This window comes from Orbicella franksi, chromosome 1 (assembly GCF_964199315.1).
Source record: "Orbicella franksi chromosome 1, jaOrbFran1.1, whole genome shotgun sequence".
NCBI classification, from domain to species: Eukaryota; Metazoa; Cnidaria; class Anthozoa; order Scleractinia; family Merulinidae; genus Orbicella; species Orbicella franksi.
In genome coordinates this window covers 29,116,297-29,135,000 of record NC_138145.1, presented here as the reverse complement: position 1 = coordinate 29,135,000, position 18,704 = coordinate 29,116,297, and the positions used below count along the sequence as shown (strand labels likewise).

At 40.2% G+C, this 18,704-nt stretch overlaps 1 protein-coding gene across 2 annotated transcripts; it reads right to left on the bottom strand.

The window, feature by feature from the left end:
- Window positions 1–296: 296 nt before the first annotated feature.
- LOC145501624 (uncharacterized) lies at window positions 297–18,620 on the bottom strand. 2 transcript variants are annotated; one of them, XM_081481057.1, is made up of 21 exons: window positions 18,496–18,620; window positions 17,286–17,448; window positions 16,144–16,265; window positions 15,629–15,662; window positions 15,387–15,469; window positions 15,153–15,205; window positions 14,333–14,487; window positions 13,692–13,778; window positions 13,123–13,164; window positions 12,844–12,926; window positions 12,243–12,303; window positions 11,591–11,660; window positions 10,396–10,442; window positions 9,098–9,217; window positions 8,330–8,402; window positions 7,699–7,871; window positions 7,515–7,567; window positions 6,553–6,622; window positions 5,815–5,877; window positions 5,036–5,222; window positions 297–4,446 (listed from the first exon to the last, which is right to left on the bottom strand). In XM_081481057.1, exons 1-21 carry the CDS (start codon window positions 18,510–18,512, stop codon window positions 4,214–4,216), a joined length of 1,989 nt encoding a protein of 662 aa, XP_081337183.1. In that variant the 5' UTR covers window positions 18,513–18,620; the 3' UTR covers window positions 297–4,213. The 2 variants fall into 2 exon arrangements, with proteins under 2 accessions (XP_081337183.1, XP_081337189.1); XM_081481063.1 differs by having other exon boundaries at window positions 10,396–10,439.
- Window positions 18,621–18,704: the final 84 nt, after the last annotated feature.

The following is an 18,704-nucleotide window of genomic DNA, read 5'->3' as shown; positions in this document are numbered from 1 at the left end:
ACCTGGCTGATGTATTTTCTTCCTTTACTTAGTCCTCTGATGAACTATTGCTATTCTACCTATAACCACCCTTTGTCCTTAGCACATGCAGAGAAAATTGTCTAAATTTCGATCGACTTCTACCAAAATGTTATTAGTGTGAAATTTTCTGAATGGTACTAGGTGAAGGTATACTGGGTATGTGTAAAGTCAAACCATTATTGAGCAGCCACCCTTGGGAGGTGGCTGGTTTGAAGGGGTTTGTCTTGTATCAAAGCCCCATTGCAGGGGGTGGGGGGGGGGGGGGGTCTGAGTATCCCACATCCTGTTATGTCCAATCGCAAAAATATACGATTTTTCTACTTGATATTCTGCTTTACCTGATCTTAATATCCCCTATCCCATTAATTTCCCCCAATATCCTGTATCCTTCACTTTTTTTACCCTAATATCTCATATTCCAAAAGCCCCTGATAGGGCCTCTGAAGTCGCTTGAGGCTTAGTAGAAACGTCAATATGTTCAAAGCAATTACACTTTAAGGCAATGTGGAATCAAATGAAAACAACAGTATAAGCCCGTGCGTTTGAATATTTTATCGGTGGTCACTTCCCATTTTCAGATTCTAATTATCATGTCATTCAAATTGACCTGTCTCATAGCCTGCGTAGCAGTCTTATCCGTTTCCTCTTAGCGGGAGAAAGCGAGAGCCAAGGGGAAGTTGCGCGAACGCATGGGGCGAGAGCAAAGAGTTAGGAACGGGGGCCCCCGTTCCCTCGTGCGACTTCCGCTTGCCTGAAAGGAAACGGAAAAGACTGCTACGCAGGCTACTCGCCTAAAATTTCACTTGTCTCAGCTTGAGACTGGTCATGCTACGAAAGAAAGTGAATCCACGTACTTTTTTATAGCATCACCAGTGCCAGAGAGGGGTAACCTGTTAAATCGATGATGAACTTCCTACTGCATGCATGAGTTGCTCTGCAGCAGCCCTTTGATAGTGGCTTTGCAGTTTGGAATAGGTTCACAGTCTATTTTTGTTATAACAAAAGGCAGGAGTCACCACGCGTTTTTTAAAGTTTTTAAAGAGAGTTGTTCTCAACTTCCACATACTCATTCTCAGGAATATCATAACCTATCCCACAGAGAACATACAATGATTCAGTATGAGTAAAAAGAATTACTGGTTTACAGTGAAATCTGTCGCCTGTTGTCTTCGCAAACTTACAAGGAAGATCCCTCAGTCCACATGCCTTACTAAACACTAGCCCTAAACTTGTACCCGAACGGTATGTCGCGTTTTGAAAAAATTTCTCCGTTTGTCGGAACACATCAACTACGCCCGAATGTTGAAGAAAATTTTCTGCAAAACGCGAGAGTCTGGGTACGAGTTCCGCGCACGTGTGGAGGTCTCTGTAGGTTGCGTAAAAACAACACAAATTACACAATAAAATTCAGCTTGGCAGCGAGGCCTAGTGGACAAAAACAAAGGAAATTCAATGCAATGTTTATTCATTTCCAGGCCTCGCTATCAAGCTGAATTTTGGAAGAGAGGTTTACCTGTTAACTATACAGGGAGTCTTTTTACGGTACTCTCGTATTCAATTTTTAGTGTGCTACCTGTGCTCGGGGGTGGGGGAACTCACCTTTTAGGGGTTAAAAAAAGCGATTTTGGTGTCTCAGGGTGTTCATTCTTAAAAGGTCCACAGCGGGGGCTTTCGCGGTGTTAGAGTACGAGCCGAAAAAAAAGAAAAAATGACAGGAGATAATGTGTTGGTTTAGAATTGGTACCTCTTAGGGATGGAAAACAGTTCAAGCCACACTCACAAAACAGGATCTTGGTACCTCTTTGGAGTTCTTTTCAAAATTTCCTTTCCATACGGGAGTCCCTACCCGTGCCTGTGCTACTCCTATTATAGACCTCCTGATTATACTTTTAAGACCTTTTAAGGCAAGCAATGCTACCTCGTTTTGATTTTCTTTGTACTGGTCATTTTTCTTGCATTTAAGTCGCGCACTTGAGTATGGCTAAGCATGTGGTGTGCGTTGCGACATGCGCCAGGCAAGTGTACACAAATACTCCTTTCATTCTCATTCCTTGGGCCCATTTTCTTTCCAAGCCCACAAGGCCTAGGCGCAAGAAGCCAACAGCTCTTTGCCTCGTGCTCAGGCTTCCCAACTAAATTACTGTCAACGCTTATTGAACTAGTTTACGAGCTTTCCGACTCAGGCCAGTGTTTGTCTTCAGGTCACAGAGCATCTGATTATGACTCGCTAGTATGAATTATTTGGGAGCATTCTCGCTGTGAAAACTCAATTTGCATTGGCCGTGGAATCATGCAAATGAGAGTATAATAGAAATATTAAATATTATTATTTATTATAAAAGAATTTACGTGTTCCACACCATCACTCTACTCGAAGCCGCGATAGCAAAGAGGTTGGCGACCCCAGTTGTTCAAAGGGTGGACAACACTATCCACCAGAAAAATCCTTTTCCAGTGGATGTGTTCACAAAACAAACCACGCTATCGACGGGATAGTGATTTATCCGGAGGATACTGTTATCCACCCTTTGAACAACTAGGGGCAGAGTAATTCCCCATTAGTTATTACCATGTCATGAATATTACACCATTCTATAATGAATAACAGAGCGCGGTGCCACTCACTCTTAGTCCACCTACAAACTGGTCACAAATACTCCATATCTTAACTACAATATACGGAAACGTTTCTGTCAATAACAGTCCGAGGTCCCGTAAGTCGACTTTCTTGAGACCAGTAGGTGTCCGCTTATCGGGTCAAAAATGTAGTATCTGTGTATGAGGCTGGGACCTTGACTAAATGCCGAACTCGGGAGATTTCCGTCAGACACACCCACACAGACACCAGAAAGATTTGCAAATATCACAAGCACAACACAAAACTGTGGCTCATTTGTTTATATCTCTTGTGACCTTCATCAGTATTGAATACTCCATAGCTATCAATCCTATTACGCGCAAATTATAAAAGTTTTTCATAAACAACACACAACACCCTCGTGCACACACACTCCTGTTCCTTTCACCTCAGCACTCCGCGCCGGCGTAAAATGGCGCGCTGCATTTTGATACGGTATTCAGAAGTTTGCATTTTATAGACACAATAGTTCACTGCAATGAATCATACGACTTATCACCCAGTTTACTCACGGGACAAAGACGGTGAGAGACTAAAACATTATTGGTTGCTCGTTACAGTTTGTCCAAACGGTAAGAGAACCGAGAGAAACTGGGCGAGTGAAAAAGAGAGTGGACTGGGGAAGAATGAACTAAACAATCTTCCCCAGACCTCTCTCATTTTTTGGCTCACCTTCGCTGGTGTTCTCCACGACGGAGGGCCTGGGTTAGATCACCAGTACCAGAAGATGGGAATAGTTAAACACACGTTAAATCCACGGTTTAGCATGAAATGATTGGAAGTCAATTGTTCGCTTGAGTGAGAAATAACACCAAGTTTTGAATTCGAAGCCAAGTTACAATTGTTAAACATCTAACTTAGGTAACTAACTTGAACCAATTTTCGTTTCCTTTGGAGGTTTGAAAAAATGCGATTCCACTGTACATGAAGGCCAAAACACAAATAATTAATTATAAATTTTCTTTTGTTGTGTTCCCTAAGACTTGGAGCCAAGTAAAAATTTGGAAACCGGTGGATTGCCTTGTTGCCGCCGTCGTTAAAGGTTTTAAACGACCGATGTTGCCAATGTCAAGCCTGTTCTAAAACACTCAGGCTTGAAACGTCAGTATGCAAAAGCGACACTAGTCAAGACTGGATTCTTGAGCTTAGAATCACCAAGGGCACCGTCAGAGGCGAACACTTTGAATTGCGCGGGGGTAGGCCATAGTGAAAAAGATTATTTATGAGACATTTGAGAACAAAAAGGCCATTATTGAGAAGTCAGAAAGTGGAGAATTAATTCTAAAGTGATTTGGAGAGCTTGGTGGTCCAATATTGCATTTGCAACTTCGCCGTTGAGAAGTCAATTGGGAGAGTTTCTCCTGAGAAAAACTTCACTCTCAAAACCTGTCTAACGATAGAAAAAAATAATTTTTGCGCTGTTGCATTTTCAATGGGATAATGAAAATACGATATCATCGGAAACTGTTTTTCAAGCACAGTTGGATCCCACCCCACAACCACCACGCCCATAATCCGAACCGCGAAACCCAATTCTTGCTTCAAAGGAGACTATCACCTCACGGCCCAAAATGGTAGTTTTGTCGCCCCGGGTCGACTGTCACGTTTGTTTTGTACCACGTTTTGTTTCTCCTCAGTAGAAAGACTCTCTTCTTCGTCTGACGAGTCTCCTTCACCGTATGCCACTAATGATGCAATGGCTGGTGACTTCACTGCTACGCTATCCTCCGTCTTTGGCTTCTTTGTGACAGCAGCGGGTTGTGAAAAAGATGGAGCTTCTCGCTTATCTGTTAACAAAAAAAAAAAAACGCACACCACAACACAACAGGAAGAGACAAACGGAACAAAGAAAACACAGGTAAAGAGATTGTTAAGTTACCAGCATCACAGAGTCCACAGGGGTTCACATGAAACAAAAACAAGAGTCGAATTAGTAAAACAATCAAAAAAGGAAAATACCGTAGATCGTCAGAGTACCCCAACCTCCCCACCCACCCCTGTCCTTGTTTGATTCTCTCGTACCCCTTGCTAAGATGACAATATACAATGTATTTCATTGCTTTTTTTTTGAAGATACTTCTTTTTAAACTGAAAAATAGGCAAAAACTAACAGAAGAACAAACAGAAACTAACTGGTCTTCGACATCTATGAGGGCTAACTGACTTCCATACAAACAAACAACCAAACAAAAACAACAACAAACAAACAAACACAACAAAACACTGATCTCAAGACACCTCAACATCAGTTACAACTTTTCAACAGTTCTGAATGAGCGAGAAAAACCCACATTGACAAATGTAGCTTACATGAAACACAAGAACTGAAAACATGTTGACCTACACTGCTGGTGACAGCAAAATATGGAACCTTACCTGTTGCTAGTCTGCTCCGGGAGGAGGTCTCTGCAGCAGGCAAGGCACTTTTAGGAGGCAGCGGGGCTACGAACTCGCGAACTTTGGTTTTCACGACCGGAAGGGCTGGAGGAGGCGGCATCAACGGTGACGGCTGTTTCTGGCCCTCGGCTGCTTCAGCTTCACCTAGATTTAAGATGGAGGAGTCCTAGAAGAAAGTCATCAATCAGCAGGCAAAGGAAAGAAAGAACAGATATGTTAGCAAAGATCAGTCTTGATGTCGGGTTGCTAAGAGGCAACAAAGCGGACATCAGTAACAAAGCAATACTCGTTTTGGTCGCAAAAACTTAGGGTGAAAAGGGAAATCCACGAGCCAACTGGCCTTGGAATGTAACACTACAACCATGTTTCTGTACATCGAGTACCTAGGAGTATTGCTAGTCCCCTTCACTCCCCAGATGAAATGCTAGGCGATCAAAGGTTACTTCAAGGCATTTTGTACATCAGTAGACTGAAGATGACAGTAGGCTCCGTCGAAACATCTCTTTAAAACTTAAAAGTTTTGTCGTTTTCTTTAAATTTTGTGTCAAGTTTTCCCAAACCACCTCGCGAGCCAGAGTGTGCATCACTCTTCACCGAACCAAACCCCAGCCTGCTCCTAAAACAATACTCTATCGCAAGTGATGAAGCGCTTTTTTATATGCTAAGCGATCCACAGACAAGTGTACGTTGTACAAAGATTTATTCAATATGCCCGGTAGAGCGAGAAATTCTAAAATAACAGAGCAAGCCCAGAGCACCTGATGTCCTGAGCCTCTTGGTGTTAAACGATCCGGCTGTGCGAAAGGAGCTTTAAATGGAATCTAAAGTTGTGTTTGAACAAATATTAACAATTTATAGGGAAAGAAGAAAAAAAGAAAACAAGTTGTTAACACCTGAACAAAAAGCAAATAGTGGTTAAGAAATTTATATCTTAACAAGGTTCACAGTAATTTATCGGGCGGTACCTGTTCAGACATTCTGAGGGTGGGTTTTGAGAATATCGCTATAAAAGGACCCCCCTCCTCCTACCACCTCATCGGAAAAACACATGCACATATCCGTTGAAGCTATGTTCTAAGGGACTAAAGGCTTTACAACTGAGCTACATTCAGTCTGAATGAAGGCATTCCTTGGTTACAAATGAGCACGAGAAATAAATAATAACCTAAAATTGTACTATACACATGTACTTGGACAGAGTTTTTCATACCCCCAGTAGGGATTGAATCCATCACCTTTGGACGCAGGGTCCAATGCTCTGCCCACTGAGCTATGGGAGTTAAAAGAGATAGAAGTGTTCGCTTTTGAGTTTGCGACTCATGACTAAAACTCCATGGCCCGCTCTTTCTATGAAGTAAGCTATATTGTATAGCCGGGTATGTGCTGCACCAGGTAGGCCATGAAACTGGGTCACACACAATCGCCACGCTACATTTAAGAAGCAGATAATACAAAGACTGTGCTCATCAACTCATGACACTTGTCAATGATGGTACCTTTTCTTTAAACTTTCTTTTAGGCGGCTCCTGAGCATGCGCTGGTTCTCCCTTCGACTGCCCTTGGTAACTGCAATAAAGCAAATACCAAACTAAGTTCTCTGTGATAGATTAGTCACAGAGAGAACGGTTTTCACTTGGGTGTCAAAAAGTAATTAGCTTGCACTACGCCACACGATTAGTTAAAAATCTCGCGTCGCCTTTTCATCATCCAGCCAGAGGTAAAACCAAAACCAAACGTGACTCGCTCGCGCTCGCAGGCGTTTTCACGCGCTTTAAGTCGGCTACCTGTATTGCGTGTTCGTTTGTTATGGCAATTGCTTTGCTTTCTATCACTCTCTATCGCGCTATAGAAAAGCCAGTGGAAGAGTGGTCCCTCTTTCGCTTAGTCCGTCTTGCGTGACGCGAGAGAAAACCACGAGAAAAATGCACGCCGCCATGTTTTCCTCGCGGTTTATTTACAGGCTCGCTCGACGGACTCAGCGAAAAGGGACTACTCGTAGTCTACTTGTTCCAGTTCTACTAAACTTTCCCAAGTTTTTCTATAACCAAACAGAGGCCAAGAAATTCATTGTTTCTATTAGAAAACAATGCTATAGCAAGACAGAAATCACTTGTTTATTTTTATCATCAATTTAAATCTCGTTTTTTTTAAACTCGCACCATAGTTATGTGAACTGCTCGTGCTAGTTCTGCTGCTTTTGAGTTTCAGTAGAATTCTACAAGTAAACTAATAAAAATGCTGTAATCTGATAGGTCAAGCTCTGATCATACACTATCAGCCCTTTCTGTGCAAAGGCGGGATGTCGTCCACTTAATGTCACCGTTTTCTCGTTCTCCAAAGTTTCCAGGAAGATTTAGAAATCTCAAGCTTATAATCTTATTGTTAAATAGAAGTTCGGTTTTTAGCGCACGATTCCAGTTAAAAGCAATACAAATACCAAACACAATAATGTACATACCTCGGTGATGAGCTTGGAACTTCAGGTCGATATTCATTTCCTACTGAAGGAGGCTAAGGAAAGAAGATAGGAGGTCTCATATTTTGTATTGCCTCGTGGTCATTAGCTTAAAAGAGAGACTCAAAGTAGTGAAGTGTATGCTTGGGGCTGGTAGCTGATCAAGCTGCTACCTGTGGACACATACCTGGAGAGGAGCAGCAGGTGGGGCCTGTACAGGAACTTCTGGACGAGGTCCAGATGGGCGTGGGCTACTTGGAGGTGCTGCCTGGTGTTGAGGGCCAGGAGGAAAGCCATGATATGGTGCTGGTCCTCCATGAGTGGGATTCACAGGGGGTGGATGGTTACCATAACCGGCAACTACATTGCCAAAAACATAGGAAATGGTTGATTACTAAGGAACGTTAATCTTAAACAACATCAAGCAACCAGCTAATTCGAAACTGCACAAATAGAAGCTTCTATCTCTGACTCCTTCAGAGGAAGTCCTGAGTTCTTCATTCTAGATATAAAACGTCAATGAAGTCTTAGCAGAGATTCATTTTAAATCCTTTGATCCTCATCTTGAAACACCTCTGACCTTACAATGTCAATGTACGTCAATCAGTCAGTCAGTCAGTCAGTCAGTCAGTCAGTCAGTCAATTCCTTTACTTAGAGTGGCCCCTACACTTCTATGTAGGTTCATCACACGCATGTACATGACTGTATGCTTTGATGACCAGCTGTAACCAGCAAACACTGGAAAGGAAATGACGCAGTAGAAGTATATGGAAGATGACAAACTGTAAGAGATCTAAATGGAGGTAGAGGTACCTACCTGGGGGTGGAGGGGGACCATAGCGAGGTGGGAAAGGATGTGGGACACCATGCCGCACTGGAGGAGGTGGAGGCTGTCACAAAAAAAGTCAAGTTTAGATTTATATACATGTACAACATCATAATAAAAAGTAATGCAGAGTAACTTGCTGTGAAGAACATTATGACACAAACTATTGTTTTTCCACTGATTTATTTAGGTTTTCTATAAATGAGATTATCAATAATCTCAGTTAACTGGGAGATCTGCGGTTGGCCTTTGCTGTGTAGTTTTGCCCTTGTGGTCTTGCTCTGCGTAACTTTGTCACTTTTGCCTTTGGTTTGCCCCCTCCCACCCGCCTCTTGGTTCATGGTGGGCCCTGTGTTCAGGTAAGTTCACTTATTCTCCACTGAGAGTTTAGTGTGACAGGTGCCAGGGGAGGTAACCCATGGGAGGTTGCCGTGATTACCCCCTTTATTTGCATTTCGACAACACCGACTTGCTTATTTCCTGCTTTGCTGTCAATTGGCACCTACCCTCCATTTGAATATTGCTTATCACCAAGTCAATCTCTAAAAGTTTTTTTTTCCAATGGTCTATTGAGTCAGTTACATATTCAAAGAGCTAGCTCACAATATCTTACAGGTGAGTCATTTTCATCAAGAACTGTCTGGTGCATGGACATAAGAATTATCAATGGCATCTCACATGCTGGTAGTACATGTTCACAGTTGTTTAAGTCAGTTGAATGTTATATGCGGCTTTGGTGAACAGTGTTTGTACATGTACCTGTTGTGGTGTTCCATGAGGAGGATGGTTGTATGGGTATCGTGGAGTGGCTGGCGGCTGGGTGGGCTGAGGATAACCATTACCAGGTGGAGGTGGCCGAGGATATCCATAGGCTGGAGGCTGTAGGAGAAGGTAATAGAGTATAAGGTTTAAATCAATATGCACGCTTGTTTCCTTTCTTACTATTATTATTAAGAGGGGCTGAAGAATGTATGAAGCCAGGGCTGTCATTAAGGGCCATAACCCGTTATACTTGTTAACAACTGCATCGTGCTGTACGGAAGATGGGTGCCTGGGATATCCAGGAGCCTCCACTGTGACCAGCAGGCCCCTAGACAGTATAATGAGCCGTGAACCCCTATGCAGTCTTCCAGGCACCTGTCACACTGGGTTACCAGTGGAGATGGGGAGGGGGAGGGGGTGGGGAAAGACGTTGACGAATAGACCAAAGATGTTCAGGAAACTGCTCAATCCTAAGACCAAAACGTACTGGGGACTGCCATGCTGGAACACGCTAGTACAATGGCGAAGTGCACTGAGCCTGCAATACCATACGAAGACTGCTGACCAGAAGTACCAGCTACTCTTTGTTGTTGACTTTGTTAATTTGCATTTAACAACATTTATGGCTGAGTATACTTCACAGGCCTTTGATGTTATGGGTGAACTTGCCTGTAGTTAATTCAAATCACCCACAAAGTAACAAATTTGTTACAAGTGTGAGGATCAAGGTTACAGGTGACTCAGAACTTAATGACAGCTCTGGAAGCTGACAGGAATAACACTGTATCTAAATTTTGACAGCACTGCTCATCTTGGCAAGTCACCAAAAAAAAGTGCTTACTAAAGATACAATTTGTATGCTTCCAAAGGGATTGAGACTCAACTGGGTGAGTAAAGGTACATGCTGGCTAGAGACTGCGTCTGAACCTACTGGCCCATCAGGCTGGTACTTAGCACTAGTTTCCTTAGCATAAGCGTGTAGGAGTATTTCTACTCCTGTCTACATGGGATGCAAGTCTGTGCAGGATTTGCCCCAGCCGTGTATTTATTGGTACACTCATGGTTTATGATTTTGATTTCCAGTTGAAGTTTTTTTTGAAAGAAAACTGTTAGCAATTTGGTGATGAATAAGATAACAAGTCTTAATCGCATATAAAGTATAGTCATACATGTACAAGTCATGCATTGGATAAATCCCTATCCAGTGGCCAACATATTTTTTGCCAACTCTTATCCACTTGATCATGCTTTATCTAGTATTATGCACCCTCTGAGCAGCTAAGCCCTGAACTAACCTGATACCCAGAAGACGGCTGACCCATATTGACGGGATTGCCAACTGCTAGGATAGTCAAAAACAAAGTGAAATTATAATTATCATCAGAGAATCACAACATTCTACTTGTGCATTTAAGTGTTATACGTTCACACAAAGAAAGCATTACAAGAATGGTATATGGGTGTGGATCCAGAGGGTATACACACTAGCCCCATGGAAGGTCACTTCAAATGATGCTAAGGAAATGGCATCAAAAGCAAAGATTTTAAAGGGTAAGTATGAAGATCCCGTAAACTGGAATTTCTGAAAGGATTGGGGTATATAATATCCCCCTTCAAAAAGTCTCAGAAATGGGTGGTGGTGGTGGGGGTGGGGAAAATAAATATTTTATTATTATTATTATTATGGAACATCACATGAGATGAAAACTGTAAATGTGGTCAATTTGTAGTAAGGACCACTTGATCTTATGCAGTGGTACATGTTCAACTTGACTAGTTTTATATTGGAGGGTTGTATCAGCAGATGGGAAATCTAAACCATCCATCTACTTTCTTATTCCTCCCTAAACAACTCATACTGTAGTGCACAACAAAACACAGAACTGAATGTGAAGACTGGAAAATCAACTGCATAAACCATTCTCAATTCATACCCCATTCACAAGACATCTGAAATTTAACCTGAAGAGTACCAAACTGATGATGTGTGAAACTGTCACACATAATACTAACTCTGCTTCTGTATTATTAGCATTTGCTCCTTTGATTTCAAAAATGCAACAATCACTCAGGCACAAATTTCAGATGTCTTCTCATGAGAGAAGAAAGGGATTGGGAGGGGGGGGGGGGGCGGGGAATCAAGGATGCTAAGACAATATACATCCATCTACGACATACATCTACAGTGTACAATAGTATCTAACAGTTCATTAGACTAAGTTCTAACCAGAAACATGTTTTACGCATGTCCAACTTTTCCTACAGTCTTGATGTGAAAATTACAAATTAACATGTTGTGGAGTACACTTGATGTCTACCAACTGCAGTGGCAAAAATTGTGGCAAAAGAAACACACCTTTTTTACAGACAAAGCCCATAACAGCAAGACATACCATGTATATGTACCTTGTTGTAAATCTGGAGAAGCAACATGAAGCTGCTCAAAGAATCAAGTTACACAGTACTTAGCCTGATATAATACACACTAACCATTCATGTAAGGTGAATATCCATAATGTTGCCTCCTTGTTTGCTCAAATGCTTTGTATTCTGTATGGACCTAAAAATGTTTATTGAATCACTTAACACCATTCTTGTGAAAATAACTGGAAATTGCAACCAGCAACAATGTATACATTTACAGAACATGTACTAAAGGTAATTACTGACGTCTTAATATAATGCACTCAATCAAATGTTTAGACTTTATTTGGTTTCTGATGAGTACATATAAAGGGTATTCATGTACCTTTCTGATGCAAAAATGAATTCTTAAGTGCAATAGAAACTAAAGATGGCATGATTACTAAGGGATTCAAACCAGATTTTCTGTTCCATTCAGAGATCTGGAGCTTTAATTTGCTTGTTATTGGCATCTGAATTCATTACTTAAAAAATAATTATGATAAAAGCCAGTTAATTGTAAATCTGTGGTTACAGTGTAGTTAAGCAAGCACTACAAGGTTCATAATATTATCTATTCACATTGTTCTCAACAAAATTTCATGCCTATAGACAAAAAAAAATTGCTCCTGCATTTCATGATTTATCATTACTCATTGTGATTGGAGAATTGTCTAATTTGCCATTCCAAAGGATCAATTTCTAATCAGACTGATAACACTAAACATGGAAAACTTACCGTTTGTATAAGATTTTCTACTAATTTCTTTGCAGCTGCTAAGCCATCAACTTTACTGTGGCTATAAAAGGGTAGAGATAGACTGTAACTCAAACAAACATTCCAGTGGAGTAATTTGGGAAAATGCAAGCCATACACACAAACTTTGGGAATTACATGTACTAGATTTCTATTTAACAAATAAAGAAGCCTGAGCCGTGTAGTACACTGTGATAAAACACGACAGGCATTTGAGAACATGAGGGAAATGTAGAAAACACGAGCTGCAGGAAAGTGCTTTCTACATTTCTCAAGTGTTCTCAAATGTCCAGAATGTTTTATCACAGTGTAATACACGGCTCAGGCTTCTTCATTTGCTTTATAGTATAGAGGTAATGTGAGAAAAAACAATAAAACACGCTTTTTCCATGTGTTATATGATGATAAATCATGGGTTTTTAACCAATCTTAGCGCACGAAGGGTCCTATCTATATTATAAATAAATATATTTCACACAAACATGTACATGTAAATACTGTATACACACCTAAAGGCATGTTCTTGCTAGGCATTGTTCTTCATGATAAAAAATGGGACAAAAAAAACATGAACTTTTGTTACCTAATGTAGATGTAGAGTGCTTCAAAAGCTTCTTTACCAGAAGTAGGTTCAATAAATCCAGACCCTCTACCACGAAGCTGAACCTGCAGGAAATAAAACAATACAGTCAGTGGAACCCATAAATTTGACAACTACTTAGATTGGATATAAACTGGGGAGAATTGAAAATTTTCAGTCATCTTTTACAACGTTATTGTACTCTGTTTCTCACCATGCAAGAGCTTCACAATGTACAATGTAGGTCTACTGTATAATTCACAGCTTTGGACAGATTCTCACCTTGGCCCCTGTTTGCATGCTGATATGCTGAAAATATGACCCCTGGAACACAAACAAGTGTACTGACATTATTTTAAATATAAAGGTGATAACAAATTGTACATATTTAACTGTAAGTATCAGCTCTCTTTTGGGCTGCAGTTACATCTGTTGCCAAGAAAAGGGATAGGCAACTTATCTCATTGTAAAAACTGTTGACATTTCAGCATTAACTGAATGTCATTATCAAGTCTGCCATCATTCACAATGAAAGTCAATGAAGACTGTTAAAAATACTAAAAATGAACAATGAATAACAACATTAATCAAGAGTTATGAATCTGAAAATGCGTCATGCACACAAGGAGTTTCACACGTGTGCAATCTACTATGCGTATTCCAATTTTTTGTTAGACTAGAGGAAATTGAGGACCACCCTACTTTGTCCTAAGCCACTAAGAATTCAAAGAGCTATATGAATGTTAATTAAGAAACAAGTTACTATTCAGTGACATTTGTAGTACTTTGGAGATGGCTTTTAACCTTCCTAGAACACGGCATAGTACATGTATGTTCTGTTTGGTACATACCCCTGGTCCTTGAAGCTTCTCCTTAAGATTAAACTCTGGCAGAGTGTTATCCAGACCAACAAACACCTTGTCTTGAACATAGTGCATCTGCAAGTTAAGGAGCATGTGCAGGAAACAATAAGATAAGTTATTCATGAGCCAAGATTGGAAAAAATTGTGCTTTACAGTGGTGGAATCATCACTCCCAGATTATGAGCTAGAGTACAATTGATGGGAATATAGACCATAAAAAAGACAAAATTTCCCTAAGTTGCTGGCCAGTACATGTACCAGTACATTTTCCATAGCGAAAAAAACAACAACAACCAAACAACATGGCTTTCAAAAATTATTTGCCTACGTTGTTAAGAGCTTTGTTCAATTTAAGGTACATGTATGTTCTGCGTGAGGTATTTACAATGTAACAACCAGAAGTTACTTCCAGTTCATAGGCTATCTGGGTGTACATGTAGTCTGATCATGACAAGGTCCAGGTATCATCAATCTGATAAGTCTTCCCCTTACAGTTCATGAAGAATTTCTCAGTATAATACGACTTAATAGCCTGTTCCTCGAAAAATTTTAAAACAGCCACAACAACCAAATCTGGTGTAGCTCACTGCTTCCATTAAGTTTCTTAGTTTGTATTTTATGGCACATACCCCTGGTGGCAATGGCTGTCTGTCAAAGATCGCTAGAGGTTGATTGAAAGAAGGAGTGGGCAGTGGTGAAGAAACAGGCATTCCCTGGGGCTGAGTTGGAGGATGCGCGTTCACGTCAGCACCAGCCATTATTTCTCGAATCCTTTTCACGGCCACTATGAAAGGAAAAAGACAATACTCAAGTTAAAGTTAAATTAGTTTTAATCATTGTATGTATTGATCTCTATGTCAGGTGGCAATGGGTTCAAAGTTTGGCCATCAGGAGAGGTGCTTTTTCCAGAATTAACGGTTATAGGCAAGTTATCTGAATTCAGCTTTGGTTGTTTCATTCCATTTATTTTTTATAAAGTAGCACACCTTTAACAAATGGCAGGCACTTTAGGCCATTGCTGTTTGATTCCACTTAACAAACTGCAATCTTGATCGATTATTATGTGTCTGACTCTTGAATCTTAGTGAACCATTCCAAACCAGATTCATTGCTTTCTAGTATAGACTATCATCAAATTTTGATGATAAATCCAACACCAACAAAAGAAATATCACTAGAGTGCCAGTCACAAATTACACAGAGTCGAGACAATCCAGTGACAGATCAAAACTTGAAGCAACATAATGCATTTAGCTAACAGAAGTGCAGGAGTTATTTTTACTTCTGATCAGAAAGCAAAGTACATGTATATGACGCCACTATTTTAAGCCAATCACTTACATGTAGCACAGTAATGCAAAATTAAACAAATGCAAATATTATTTTACTATCAACACTTAAGAGGAAACTGCTCTAAAATCATGAATTACAAAGTACTGATCAGCTTACAATCAACTTTCTCCTGTGTGAGTCCCTGAATGCACAGGTACAGAGGTTTAACTCTGAAACAGCAGAAGAGACAAAGACATGTATGACTATTTAGTTAATTACAGGGTATAAACCGGTATAATGATGATGAAACCTTTCTGTAACTACATGTATCTTTTTTCTGTCAAAAATATTACCAGATCTCTGCTGCCTGCTCTGAGGGGTGAAAAACAAAATAGATTAAATCAAATTTACCCTGTTCCTTCCAATGCCTGCTTCTCCTGTTCAGACATGAATTTTCCTCTTGTGGATACAGCAGCTCCACTGTAACGGTTGATCTGAATTGAACATAACAGGAAGAAGTCAAATAATGAAATAAAGAATAAGAACTTTAGTTAACACTTGCCTATCATCACCAGTTCTTAATTCTCCCTGAGTAGGGAGAAGGACAGAAAGAAATTATCAAACGTAATACACTGAACAGTATGTTAATTTACCTCATCTTGTGTTGTACCTCGACAAAGGAGAACACTAGCAAAAGAAAACATTAGTTAAAAGTTTAACCAGTGTGGTTCATCCTATGGCTTATACATTGTATTGTCCTTTGCTTCAATACAACATTATGATCTTCTATGATTTTGCAAAAAAGGGAAACAACCTACAAGTAAATTGGAAAATTTCATACCAAGAACAAATCTACAGTACAACAATGAATACATGTAAGAAGGGCTGCTACTGAGGTTTATAACCTGTAACACCTGTTACAGCTGAGTATGCTCGATTTTCCCTTAATAGTAAGGGTGAAATTGTCTGTTGCTAAAGGTGACTCAAAACTTAATGAAAGCCCTGATGAGTACCTCACTAGTGAAAATCTTTGCACCCAATCATTTAATTTCACAATTTTGGACCCTTGGACAATATTTTGCAGAACTTAATTTCTGCAAATTAGGGAACTTTAATGTGAATGTTGGTTGTTGCAAACATTCTATCATTGTAATAACGCATGTCATACCGTGCAGGAGAATCATTGATTTCCACTTCAGCTGTCAACAGGTCTTGTGTAAGATTCTTACTGCCATTGTTTAAAGCTATTGGTGGAGGGGCAGTGACTTTCGCTGCTGGTGATGGATGACCCTAATCGTAAAATAAAATATTTGAGTGATGAGTAGCTTAACAGAACTTCGCACTAGAAAAACCTCAGCCACTCATCTGAGGACTACATTAACTTATTCACTTAACTTATTCACAGGTTTCTTAGGTTCTTTTTGTCAGGAATGAAAAAGAATTGACAGGTCAGTTTTATTTTTAATCACCATTCCACAGATGCAGGTTTGCAGACATTATAAAGATGTTTGTGTAGAGGAATAACAGAAAACATTACAGTGAAACCATACATATTTTTTTTAAGTTCTAAGAGCTGATTTAAGGTGATTCCTCAGAATTGCATTGCGCATCCCTACTGTGCACGATTTTTGTGTCATTAGCGCGCGCTCACGAGTGCATGCACATATACAACATATACAGAATGGTGGCTTTTTCTAAACAGCTTGACTTGCGAGAGACAAATCATCATTTTTTCCTTGGAAATGAGTACCGGGACCTAATGATTTTTTTTATTTAGTTTGAATGAAGAGATCACCTTCTTTCTTTTCAGTGAATATGAACCAATTTCCATTGCAGAGTAAAAAATTGTCACATAAAATTAGACCATAGCTAGCACTTGTAAAAGACAATATGTGGCCCCAGGACACTGCGTGCTTGGAACATATTGAATCCCTGTTGACTAAATATGAGTGCCTTTATCATGAAACATAGGTCAAATTGCTCCTTAGCAATGATGCAACACATCCATTGTTGTATTTCTCGCTTAACTTTCTCCCTATTTTTTTCTGGTCTCTTAAAGTGTAAGGTGAATAGTTTCTGAAAGCAGGTAATTTCAGGAATTATGGGGTTTACTGAAGGTCCCCCTGCTCCTAAACGAATGCGGTGACCCCCCGGTTTTTTCAAATTTTCAGTTCTCTTGACATAAGCAGCCAACAGGTAAAGTTTCAAAGAAAATCTATTGAGAGTTCTACTTCGATGGAATTACGTTAACATGACTACAGTGCATTTAGCAATTAAAACTACATGTTAAACACATTTAACAAGTCGTACCACAGATGGAGGTGGATTGCCTTTAGCGAGCTTTCCTTGAGCAGCCAACATAGCATTCAATTTTGCTGCCCTTTCTTTAGCTGCATCAGTCGCTGACAGGTTGCTGTTGTTTGTACTGTCATCATTATCTGTGGATGGTACGTCCCACTTGCTTTTCCTTGGACTGTAAAAATTGAGTCATTCAGTGTACTGTATATGAATATCCTTGCATTAAGTTTCCCCATCCTTAATTATTATTTAATTAAACCCCATGGTCAACTGCAGACTGTGCACTGTGCAGACTGCGCAGTGAGCACTGGGGGTAAACTATGGACTGAGGGTAAAATGCAGACTGCAGACCAAGGATAAAATGCAGAATATAGACTGAAACTTTTTCATTGAATTATGTTACCATTTCCATCATTGAGACCTAACTGCAAATAGGCTAACTGGAGCGTTATTCAGGCTAACCTGAGTGACATTCAGGTTAACCTGAGTGACATTCAGGCTGACCAGGGTGATATTCGGGTTAACTGGAGTGCAGAGTTTCACTACGATTAGCCTGAATAACCCTGGTTTTTTATGATTAGCACTCAATGACAGAATATACACTTAAAACGTCTGTGGTCTGGGGACTGAAGTTTACTCTTAGTCTGCATTTTTACTCCTAGTCTGCACTCAGCAGTCTGTGTTTTACCCTGACCGATTATGTAATATGTGAATCATCTCTAAACAGATAAGAACTGGGCCTCATTGGAATCTCCAAGGGAAATCTGATTTACTGCCCCAATAAGCTTCACCCCAATTACTGTTATGAAAATATAAAATTTCTTTACTTAGAGCAAAACAAGGTAATGTTACTTTTAAGTCCTGATAAGCTACAGTATTGCAAACTTATAGTAAGTTAATTGTCACATTGGCTTGAAAAGTAGGGGAACTTAAATTTAACTTGCTGTGAGTTGGGCATGTCTTTGAATACAATTCGTTCAATGGTACGACCAAGTTCATACAAAGTAATCCCATTTCTTTTCATTTCCAAATATTCGCGCAATATTAAACCGGTCAGCTTTTTAACTTTGACAACTCTCAGCTTCATATGAGCCGCCCCTCGTATTTGTACACTTGATGAACCACGAGTGAATCCACAGATCACGCTATTAGCGTTTGATTTTCTCACAGAGATCTTCGATTTTGGTTGTTTAGAGAAAATGATAAATAGAGAATCACTTACCGCCGAAAGGTCGCCATCTTGAAATTGTCACATTGCAGGCTATGGCTAAGGACTATGGCATGATGGGATAGATCTCCCCCATATTCCTTTCGATTGTCGGAACTGGTTTTGACCTATGTCCGGCCTGGAACCGATCCGAAAGGAGGGGGCGGTGAGCCCCCATACAAAAAAGGACGGAGGTGCTCGTTGTATCCCCGTGATAATGGTCC